The 12,292-nt window shown below is 33.5% G+C and overlaps 1 protein-coding gene across 1 annotated transcript in view; it reads left to right on the top strand.

The window, feature by feature from the left end:
- Positions 1–11,285, top strand: part of LOC129914368 (unc-112-related protein) — a 64,473-nt gene extending 53,188 nt beyond the window's left edge. Inside the window, exons 3-7 of the mRNA XM_055993575.1 lie at positions 6,089–6,463; positions 6,537–6,911; positions 6,976–7,172; positions 7,226–7,919; positions 10,838–11,285. Of these exons, the coding sequence (XP_055849550.1) occupies positions 6,089–6,463; positions 6,537–6,911; positions 6,976–7,172; positions 7,226–7,919; positions 10,838–11,038 (1,842 nt within the window). The 3' untranslated portion in view covers positions 11,039–11,285. The remainder of the gene's footprint in view (positions 1–6,088; positions 6,464–6,536; positions 6,912–6,975; positions 7,173–7,225; positions 7,920–10,837) is intronic.
- Positions 11,286–12,292: the final 1,007 nt, after the last annotated feature.

Below are 12,292 nucleotides of genomic sequence, written 5' to 3'. Positions count from 1 at the left end.
ATTTGTAAATACACGTGTATTTATATTTACACGTGTATTTATATTTACACGTGTAAATAGCGTTCGAACAGGTAGATTTGGTGGCGATTTCCTAAAATATGTATTATATTGAATGAAAAGGATATTGTTCAGGTTTTTGCGGTTATTGGCTAGATTTACACATTGAAATTACACGGAAAATTTAATTGGAAATTCTTATTCAACCCTAGCCATATAAATCTTGGAAAAAAATTTTGACCCGATTCCCATTATCGTATCGAACTGAACTTTGTACACATATGAAGTTTGGATTGCAACGCAATATTTTGGGGTCCGAACTCAGGGGAGGGGCATTAGGGGGTTGAAACACCCCAAATCTATTTTATCCCATTCTAAATATCGCAAAAGCTTTTGTAGGTAAATTGCAAGAGAGGGGCTTTGGGACCTCATACCACCCAAGCAAATTATCATCTTCTTTCAAATATTATACGACTAAAAAGTAAAAAAATAAAGCAGATTAGATTAGATTACCAAGCAACAAAACATATAAAATAATTAAATTGACTCCATGGAGTCCCTTTAAATGCCGTCCAAGGGCTCCGGTTGTTCCACCGGGACAAGAAAAACGGTTGTTTTGTTGTGAACTACATAAGTCACAGTAGGCATTTGTCCCTTCTCGGTGGGCATATTGCCATACCCAACTCCTTGGCTTCATATTTTAGTTTTATTTTAAAATTTATTTTGATTGAATTTGTCGCTTTATTTATAAAACACCTTTTACACTTTCACTATGAACTTAGTAAACCATATGATCTTCAAATAAACGGTGATTAACAAAAAAAAAAAAAAAAAAACATGTAACAGTTGGTACACTTTCTTCTGAGAAAGACACAGTAGGCAATATGCAAATATATCTTGGAAAAATTTATTAGTTTTTTTTTAATGAAAAGGCACATCATTATTTTTAATTTTTTAATAAATTATTTATAAGGTCTTCAAAAAGTTCAAATACTATTTTTCCAATTCGAACTATTTATTTGCACAATAATCTTCAGTTGTTTAGTTTTAAAAACTTTTATTTTACCCCCAAAAAGCAAAAAAATCATTTTGTTTCGTATTTACACGTGTAAATATAAATACACGTGTATTTAATAAATACACGTGTAAATAAGATACACGTGTAAACGTTTTTTAGATACACGTGTACACGTGTATCGGGTACACGTGTAATTAAATACACGAACAAAATCGTAGGCTCTACTTTTAACCAATATTAAAGAGAAGCTGTATAAAGTCATAGATACAAAAGCACGACCTTTGCCAACGTCTGCTACTTTGGTTTGAAAAGGCAATTGACCAGCAACGCCACCTCTCGAGCAACAAAATTAGTCCCTATACAAGGGACATCATCCCAGTCCTGGTATATGGTGTAGAGGCATGAAGTTTCACGAAGGCCGATGAAAACTCTTTGGTTTGTTTCGGGATACAAATCTTTCAGGCGATTTTTGGTGCCATCTGCATTGTTAGTAATTGGAAACTCGGACAAAGACACTAACCTATCCGAAAAAGTAAAGGAGCAGCGGATAGAAGTGGTTGGAAATGCTTGTTGGTTGAGGCAAGAATTCCCAATGAAATTTAACGCAGCCTTAAGGCACTGGTTAAGACGGACTTTTCACGAGTCAATTTTTGCCGTACGATAAAGCTTTTCGGACTAAGTCAACTCGTGTGAACTTAAGCCGAATGTGACTAAAGTGAAAATCACAATAGTCAAGCTTTAAGCCGAACTATAATTGTCGGATGAAACGGAGGGGAACAGCGCTCGCGACCGCACTCGACGGATGAAAACTTATCGAAAATACAAAGAAAACAACAACAATTGACAGTAGCTTCCGACTCCATCCGTCAATTATTGCTCTGGCTTTAGTCGACTTAAGCCTTGTGGTGCGGCTAAAATCGACTCGTTAAAAGTTGGCAATGAATTCAAGAAAATATTCCCACTAACTTAAAAATTTGAAAAAAGAACTGCTTATTTACTTACGACTTGAGTAAAAATCAAGGAAGTGATGTTTTTCTATCATCCACAGACTTTAAGTCTACACTTCTTATGCAGATACAAAAAGAAAATAAAAAACAAAAGAATAACATTACTTCCCGACTGGCAAACTCAATGAATCACTAAATATTTCTACAATCGAAAACTAAACCAAAAGAACAAAAAACAAGAAGTAAAAAACAAATAAAAGTTTATTTATCTTTTAGTGCACTTACCTTCTCATCCATGAATATACTCACCATCCGTCGGCTTTTGTCGACCGTATACCATCATTGTTTATATTAGTCCCTGCTGCTTCAGTATCATCCACAATCCTATACTCCACCACTCGAAATGGATTGAGAAATAAAAATAAAGGGAACAAAAAAAGAGAAATGCCGCGCCTAAAATCGAGACCTGTGTGATGTCCATTGGGTCATCCGTGCAGTATAACGATCATGATCTTCAGCCACGATCTCGCGTTCTGCAAAAGTTTGAATATACACAAAAGGCGCATTTCTTCGAATGTCTAGCTTACTCTTATAGCTACATTGTCTCTTTATTTTTTTCTGTGAGATAATAGTATAAACCTTCTTTGATTTTTGTCCAATTGAACTACAATAATGATGATGATTTATACAAAGCAGATTATGTAGTCATTTCATGGTTGCCACTTTTTTATTTCTTCGAGACATTGATCCTCTTAAGTTACTCTATTTCGTTAGATTCCTTAAGAACTGATTACCAGAGGATAGTTACCGTGTTGATTATTTTCTAAGACCTTAAAATGGGAACACTCTGTTAACCAATTCATACAACTCAGGCACATAGAAAGCATCTTGTTAGGTGGTCTTTGTTATGACCATTACCTGTGAACTGGGTCGTGGTTCAATGCCCGATCTTTGCACTCCCACACTTCCCATATAAATTAATAAAAAAGAAATAAAAATCAGCGCTAACTGGCTCGTGCGTTGTTTTTTATTTGATTAACGAATAACGAAACTATGCATACTCAAGATTACCAGCTTAATTGCTGAAGAACCCTCATGTATTTAGTTCATCATTATTCAGCATGGTTAGTTGTGAATAATTCTTTGTTGATTTCATTGCATAAGTCAAACGTTTAGTTAGTTAAGGAAGGCAAATCCAAAATTTCCCTCGTGCCACGTGCCGAGCGCTCATTTATCACAGAGGGCTCAGATTGATACTTCACCTTTCGCCTATGCACACTTCACCACGATGATGACAATTCATGGCGGCGCAGCATGAGTGCAACTATACAAGCCCAGCAACAAAACAACACTCTTTTATTTTTTGGTTGAGACTTGGAACATGGTAGTTTCAGTTTAGCTCATATAAGCTCTCTCTAACTAAGCAACAACCAGAAAACTTTCCCGCCACCACGACTGCCAGCCACTCTGCCACACACAACACTTTCGTTCGAAAGTGAAATTAGAGTGAGTTGATAATAAATTTCAAGCATGTTGTGTTCGGGTGCATGTTGTTGGTGTGTGCATGGTTTCGGTGCTGGTCTGGTCGGTTGGTTGGTTCCGGGCGGCCGGCACTAATGGCGGCATGGTGAGGCGGCAGCAAGTCGTCGTTGTTTAGTTCAATTGAATCAAGCTACTTGTACATATTTGCCTGATGATTTGTGATTTGTTAAACATTTTCTTTTTGGGGTTTTTTTTTTGTCTTCGTAATAATTCGTGGTGATTAGGAAAATTTATTGAAAGCTTCCGTAATGCTGGATTAAGATGGTGATTTCCAAATTAAACAAATTCAAGTGAATTGAATTTGATGTGCGATTTTTGACAAAAAAAAAAAAATGGTTTCACTTTACGAGGATCTCTACAATAGCCCTAGTGGATTCATTAACCTATCAGCCATTTGAATATCTCACTCTTTACTAACTTCATTATTAGTGATTGACCTCTATTATACATTGGATAGTGAATTCTTTGGAAGTTTGTAATTGGTCCCAAAAAGCCAATGAGTCATTTTATTTTTGGTTTTGATGACAAATTAAACGTTTATACTAACAAAACACTCTTTCACCAAATTTGTTTATGAAAACTCTTTATTCCTGCTTTCTATCCCAAATTCAAAGTTATTACCAAATTTCATTAGGGTGACCCATCATTTTTGTTTTCATTCTAAAAAACACTCTTTCTAACCATGATATTTTTTTTAACACTTAAGATTCTTGTTTCTAATCTTAAAAGTAACATACTTGCTGAATTTCAATAGGGTACCACTAATATTACTCTACTATTACACACTTTTAAATATAGGTACCTATATTTTCTATTCACTAAAAAAAAAACACCCTTTCACATGAAAAAATTTATAGATTTGTTTTATTCGTAATTTCCATGGAAAAGAGAACATATTTAATGGATTTCGTAAGGGTACCTTCTTTCCCTGTTTCCAAAAAAAAAAAACACCCTTTCACGTAAAATATTTGTATAGACTTGGTTCTTGGTTTCTGTTATAAATGAAACATTTTTACCAATTTTTATTGGTGTAACAATTTTTTCTCAGATTTTGTGGTACTAATTCCGAATTTCATCATTTCTTAAAAAAAAAAACAACCTTTCACTCAAGGTAATTTTGTACACTTTATGATTCTTATTTCTTATACCAACCAAAACCTTTTCACCAAGTTTTAAAAATTAATATGATTTAAGTCAGCTGTTATGACTTATAATACCTTTCTCACACATAACTCAACCCATAAAAAAAACACCCTTTCACCAAAAATATTTTTAAGAACTTTTTGAATCCTTTGTCCCTGCTTTATCTTAAACCTTCATCCCGAATTTCATTAGTGTAGCATGTTTTTCACATAGGTTTCAGTTATACTTTACCTGTTGAGGTAAAAAAACAAGCGATCTTGTTTGTAATCGCTAATAACTTTTCTCAGAGCAATCGTATTGACTTTAATTTAATGTCATTAGATTCAGCATCAAAAAATACCTTCCCTCTTGTCCGCGAAAAAACACCCTTCCACCCAACTTTTTTGTGTAGACTTTTTTATCCTTGGTTCTTATCTCAAAAGCAAAACTTTTTGCCAAGTTTCATGAGTGTAACAATCTTTTTTTATTTGTTGATTTTTGATTTTATGTACTATTTTAGTTTCATGAACTGAGGCATAACCCTTTCTTCAATGTCATTCTGATAATATAAATTTTGCATATATTTTCGGTGTGCTAAACTTGAATCCGAAGTCAGATAAAGTGTAGAATCAGAGATCCCGTTTTTGAAAAGTTATTGTTAAAAAAATTCAAAACAACGTTTGTTTTTTTACTACTTCGGACGTTATTCTTTTATTTAAGGAAAATTGTTTTAACATAAATCGTAACGGTTTCTATAAAAACAGTGATCCTTTTTTTCGAGGTATCTTTTTTGCTATCTGAGACGTCTTCAGTTCTTTGGCTTATTATATGTATATAACGTTATAATTTCTTTTATGATATATTGAGCCAAGCACACAGGGCCGTAGCCAGGTGGGGGCATTAAGGACAATGGCCTACCTTAAATTTAAAATGCCCCACCTTAAAAATGCCCTACCTATAAAAATGCAGTACTTTAAAAAATGCTCCAACTTTAAAAATTCCCTTCCTTAAAAATGTCCAATTTTAAAACATGCCCTGCTTATGAAAATTACCCACTTTCTTACTACTGAAAATATCCTACTTTCAAAAATGGTCTAGCGTTTTAAAATGCCCTAATTTCAAAAAGGTCAGGGGTCCAATACTTTGACTAACACACTAACTTAATCTAAAGACCAACGATGGTTGAGTTTGACATCATTAGGCTAGTTGAATTTCTGAAATGGTCATTCCATTTGATTGTTAAACGGTGCTTTCAGACTAGAAGTCAGTTAGTAAATCGTTTTGTTGATTTGTTTTGTCCATTGCATTATGATCGATTTTCCTCCTTGCTCAGGCTTTTTCTTCATACTTTCTTACCAAAGAAGTACCTAATCTTTTTTCGAATCTCATTTTATCAGAGAATAATATCAGAACTTAAAATCGTTAATAAATAATTTTATCAATTTTTCTTTTTATCTTCCAGCTTCCCGATCTTCGCTATCTAGATTGCCGTCTTGATTTCTCGATAAAAACTTTTGCAGCTGTTGTCAATCTATGCAAAGATCTAGACATTAGACATCCAGAAGAATTGTCTCTATGCAAACCATTGGAACCAGATCACTTAAAGAAAAACTATGCACAATTTCCCAAAAAGAAGATTCCCATTGCCGAATCGAATGGAACAACATATTTACAACCAGCGCCAGATACTAATTCCTTTATACCAATCAATTCGTATAATGGAAGTTGTAATAGTTTGGATAATCCACAAAATGGTACATTTTTATGTGCTCCAGTGCACCAAACTACGCCAAAGCGTCTCAATCAATCGGGTACACCCATTAGTTCACCCACAGGAGTATGTTTTTTTTTTTTTTTCAAAAACTTCTCTTTGTTCTAGCTCGCTAATATTTTGAATTTTTTTTTTTAAGACATGGAAACATAGCTCAAATGGATACACCACATTTGACTCATTATCTAGCCTTGGTGATTTCCAAGAGAACCTCGCAGCTAGTCCTAGAGCACCAAGCCCAGATGTACGTTCTCGCCTAATAAGGCCGAAATCATTGCTAGAGAAAGCTCGCATGAACATTGGCTGGCTTGACTCGTCACTGTCCATCATGGAACAGGGAATCCGTGAATATGACACATTGTGCTTGAGATTCAAGTACTACACATTCTTCGACCTAAATCCCAAGTACGATCAAGTTAGAATCAACCAGTTGTACGAACAAGCTAAATGGTCGATTCTAAACGAAGAAATCGAATGCACAGAAGAGGAAATGCTCATGTTTGCAGCATTACAGGTATGTTATTTCTCGAGAAAAGCTTTTACCTTGACTTGATTGCATATTTCCCTTCAAATTCTAGTTTCAAATTAATCAGCAAAACGACTTGCAACAACCCGATTCAGGAATCGACACATCAAGCGTTGAAAATGGAACAGATGACGATATCGATTCAGCTCTAAGTGAGTTACAGATAACGCTGGAAGGACCTAACGCTAATTCACAAGTCAACAATATCACCAAAATCCCCGAACTTACAGATTATTTGAGATTTTTAAAGTAAGTTCATTCCTACTTTTTTGAGACCCCAAAGTTTAACTCTCTTATTGCAGACCAAAAAAATTCACAATGAAGGGTTACAAACGTTACTTCTTCACATATCGGGATCTCCAATTGCATCTATACAAAACGGCTGAGGAATCAAGACGTGGCCAACCGGCACATGTCATCAATTTGCGTGGTTGTGAAGTAACACCCGATGTTAATATTGCTCATGGCAAATTTAGTATACGCTTGGAGGTGCCTCCAGAAGGTCGTAACGGCCCCAACAATGAAATGTGGATTCGATGTGAGAATGAAGAACAATATGCCAAATGGATGGCTGCCTGTCGATTAGCATCAAAAGGACGATCTCTTGCCGATAGCTCGTATGACAGTGAAGTGGCAAGCATAAAGTCATTCCTGAGCATGCAAAAACCAGCTCTTGAGTCTACAGTTAGTGTGAATCCAGGATCAATTGATCCTGTTGACTACCTCTCGCCCAAGATGTACAAGAAATTGCGTAGCAAGGCTGTACAGAGGATCTTGGAAACACATGCTAATGTCAAAAAATTGCCCCTGATTGAGGCTAAATTGAAATTTATTGAAGCGTGGCAGAGTCTACCTGATTTTGGTTTGACTTTGTTTATAATCAAATTCGATGGACATAAGAAGGAGGAACTTTTGGGTGTTGCGAATAATCGTATTATGCGAATGGACATAAGTACGGGTGATCATATTAAAACATGGCGATACAACACAATGAAGGTGAGTTTAATTAATAAATAGATTGATTTGGAATTTGAGAATGAAGAATATGACCAATGGTGGCGAGAGACAATCAAAACAGTTTTTCACTCGGGTAGTAGATCTTTTGGCTCTCTTTAGGGAGATGTTAGACTCAAAATTCAGTCACCAGTTTCAGTTCTGAGTTTTAAGAGGCTTTGATTGGTCAGATATCATAAAAAGTTTTCATCGCATTCATAGTCAAACAAATTTGTGTCGCCTCCATCCTGGCTTGTATTCAGCCAACGCACCACCACTGACCGCTCGCTTCGTTCTTCCGATAATTTCAAGGCCATCCGCAGAAGCACCAACGACTTTCAAAATTTCATTGAAACGTCAAGTTTTTGAAATACTTGAATATTAACAGGTCAAAAACGCGTTTTTTTTGGATACATTTGACGTCGAATTAAAATCACCTAACAAAGTTGTTGCTCCCAACTTTTTTTTGTTTTTTTGGCGACCAGTGTAATTAGTAGCAACATCCTACAATGCTTCGATCTGTTGACCATGGGAGGCCCTTTTCCAAAAACAAGATCCACGATCGCATAGCTCTTAGTTTTATAGTGGTAATCACCGTAGGCCCCTCGGCTTCGCCACGCCAAGGCTTACTCCCTCAAGCCTAGTACAATATGAGGAGAGTAGATTTACGAGTGAAAGAGATTCCCGTTCATTTTGCACGTGAACTACTTCACGTCGTGAAGCAAAACTCTTCAATTTCTTTTTTCACCACGAAATTTCACAGGAACGTTCACAACCAAAAAAAAATAAAATGCACGACAGGATCGCACGAACATTAATCTGAAATTAAATTGCCCTCCAAAACAAGTATGCAGTTTTAATTGATATATTAACATGCATTTTTAGAAAAAAAAATTTCAAAATCGTTAGAGCCGTTTTTTAAAAAACTAATTTTTTATAAATAATTTTTTGGAAAAAAAGTTTTAAAATAAAATTGGTATGCCATTTTGTAGAAATCACTAATCAACATCTAAAAACAAAATTTCAAAAAAATTCAATGGCCCGTTTTCGAAAATTTTTCAAAAAAAATTTAAATTATATAAATGCTTCTTTACAAAAAGTTTCGTTGAAATCGAATAAGCAGTTTCGGAGATAATCGGATTTGAAAAAAAAAACGGTTCTATGGCAGGTACTGTTAATAATGATTTTCAAAAAGAGAATTTTTCATTGAAAGATAGACCTTAGCTTAAAACTAATATTTGAATTTTTTGAAACAAAATCGTTAGAGCCGTTTTCGAGATATTTCAATTTTACTAAAATCGGTATATTACAAGTACCGTTATTTTTGGGTCCAAAAAAATTAATTCCAAAAACCCCTCTGGAGAGTCGCCAAATAACGCTACATACCAAGTTTGACATTAATCGATCCATCCGTTTAGGCTGTAGCTCCTTTTACAGACAGACGGACTTCCGGGACCCACTTTTTTGGCATTGTCTGCCATCGTTATGTCATGGAAAAATGTTATCTCAACTTTTTTTTTTGTACGAAAGCATAACTTGATATACAGGGTGTCCCAAAAGTTAACGTCGAAACGAAAACGGTAGATAGGGTAAGTGGTGACAGTTATCAGAAAAATAATAAAAAAAATCGCACCCATATATTTTTTGAGTTATGGGCATTTGAAAAAAAGTCGAAAAAAAAGTCACCCTGTGACGGTTTTTCATGTGCCGTGACTACAAATCTTAATTTTTCTAATTTTTTTCTTTTGTTACGGAATCTTGAATAACCCTGCTATCAAATGCATTCAAAAATTTTAACTCAGCTGCATCAGTTTTGAAGAAAATATTACTTTTTTACCTAACTTAGTACTAAAAAATTTTACATGACTCTAATTCAATGAGCCGTAGTGTAAAAAAAATGCACTACGATGTTTCGGCAAGTTGCCTTAAAAGTTGGTTTGTTCAATTCTCTTTTCAAAATGGTACAACATTGTTGGGAATATTCCATAAATAACCGAGATAAAATTTTTTTCTTAAGAAATCCGACTTTTTTTTAGGTAATTTTTCCATATTATTTAAGTTTTTGTATTCTGAAAGGGTACAAAACTTGAATAATATGGAAAAATTACCTCAAAAAAAAGTCGGATTTCTTAAGAAAAAAAAATGTTTCTCGGTTATTTATGGAATGTTCCCAACAATGTTGTACCATTTTGAAAAGAGAATTTAACAAACCAACTTTTAAGGCAACTTGCCGAAACATCTTAGTGCATTTTTTTTAGACTGCGGCTCATTGAATTAGAGTCATGTAAAATTTTTTAGTACTAAGTTGGGTAAAAAAGTAATATTTTCTTTAAAACTGATGCAGCTGAGTTAAAATTTTTGAATGCATTTGATAGCAGGGTTATTCAAGGTTCCGTAACAAAAGAAAAAATTTAGAAAAATTAAGATTTGTAGTCACGCAAATGAAAAACCGTCACAGGGTGACCATTTTTTCGACTTTTTTTCAAATGCCCATAACTCCCAAAATATATGGCTGCGATTTTTTTTATTATTTTTCTGATAACTGTCACCACCTACTCTATCTACCGTTTTCGTTTCGACGTTAACATTTGGGACACCCTGTATGTATAGTACCTATATCGCAAGTAAAAATGTATGGATTCACTTCACGACTTGCTTCACCAAGTATGTACTAGGCTTTACTTTGGTGAAAAGTTCTCTTTTATATGCATTCTTTGTTCTATGGTGTACAAAATCACCAGGTTCGCGAGCTACGCCTAGATTGAGTTCTGCACAATCAACTTAAGCTGTATATAAGGTCACAAGCTCCAAACAGATACTGTATGTCAATAATGTGCTTGTCAATTCTCTAACAATCAAATTAATTTAATAATTCCCCAATAAAATCGTTAAAATAAATTTATATATTATTTTTTTTCCAGGCATGGAACGTTAACTGGGGCATCAAGTGCATGATGATTCAGTTCCAAAATGAAAATGTCGTTTTCTCTTGCCTTTCATCGGACTGCAAAGTTGTGCACGAATTTATTGGCGGTTATATTTTTATGTCAATGCGTTCAAAGGAAACCAATCAAACGCTTAACGAAGAGATGTTCCATAAGCTTACTGGTGGATGGCTGTAAAAAACTAACAACAACTAATCCTCAACAAGGAAGAACTTTTCACATAGCGCATGTCTTTTTATTGCAAATAACTTATTTTCCTATAAATTAGATAGAACCCCCTTTATTCTTTTCGTTCTTTGCTTACTTATTTGATATGTTGTGTATATATGTAACCCATTGTTTAATTTTATAATTTTATTTTACATAAAAATAAAAAAAAAACACCCTACGTAATTACATACATATTATATTGGTCTACCATGTACAGTATAGTGTTTTTTTTTTAATTTCTTTTTTTTAGAAAATTAAGTTTTTATGTGTAAAATTTTAGGGGTGCTGCTTTTTATCTCTAAACAGGACTAAATTTTAAAAACACGCTTTAAATCCGCATTGCCTTCAACTAATTAAAAAAGTCACACACATAAACAATAATAATATTTATGTTTTACATGAACGGACAAATAATACAAAAATAATTTTTTTTTAAGAGCAAATTTATCAATTTTAAATATTAATCAAAACTAATTAAGAAAAATCACATAATTAACATACAAAATGTGTGTATGTGTATGTAACGTACGTATAAGAAAAAATGTGAAAATAATAAATTCACTTTTAAAACGAATTTGTTAGATGATTTATTATTTTATTTTTATGAAAAAAATACGATTATATTAAAAATATCTAACAATAATTTTATTTTATATTGTAAAAGTTTTTTAAGCTGGATATTGATGATATAAAACAAAATAAAAATAAAAAACAAAAAAAAAAAAAACTACTGATCAAGATTTATTGAAACAAAAACAAAAAAAAAATATATTAACTGTCGAAGGCATAAACAATTAAATTTACAATTGATTTTATAATTTTTGTAAGAACTTTGATGTTGTTAAGTGTAAAATAATAAAACAAAAAAATAAAAATAAAGTGAAATAATTTAAAATAAAAAAAAATGTTTTCATTTGATTACTCACATAATATTTGGTTATACAGTATTCCAAAGTCAACGCCACAGTCGAAAACCATGCGTTCCTGAAGTAATTCTAAGGCCAGTGATTCGTCTCAAACAACTACTTATATATTTACTTACAACATTCTAAAATAATTTAATTTTGTATCTCTTCCGCTAACAAAAGATAAAGTCAGTTTTTATCTGGTCACTGTGGCGTATGTGTAATATTTTTTTATAGAAAATTATTTAATAAACTTAATTTAATGAGTCGATTTCCTTTGGAATATGCAAAATGTTACTGAAAAAACATCAAAGTT

The sequence above is a fragment of the Episyrphus balteatus genome, chromosome 3, assembly GCF_945859705.1.
Source record: "Episyrphus balteatus chromosome 3, idEpiBalt1.1, whole genome shotgun sequence".
NCBI lineage: Eukaryota > Metazoa > Arthropoda > Insecta > Diptera > Syrphidae > Episyrphus > Episyrphus balteatus.
The sequence above is the reverse complement of the archived record's forward strand: the minus strand, read 5'-3'. Positions and strand labels throughout refer to the sequence as shown.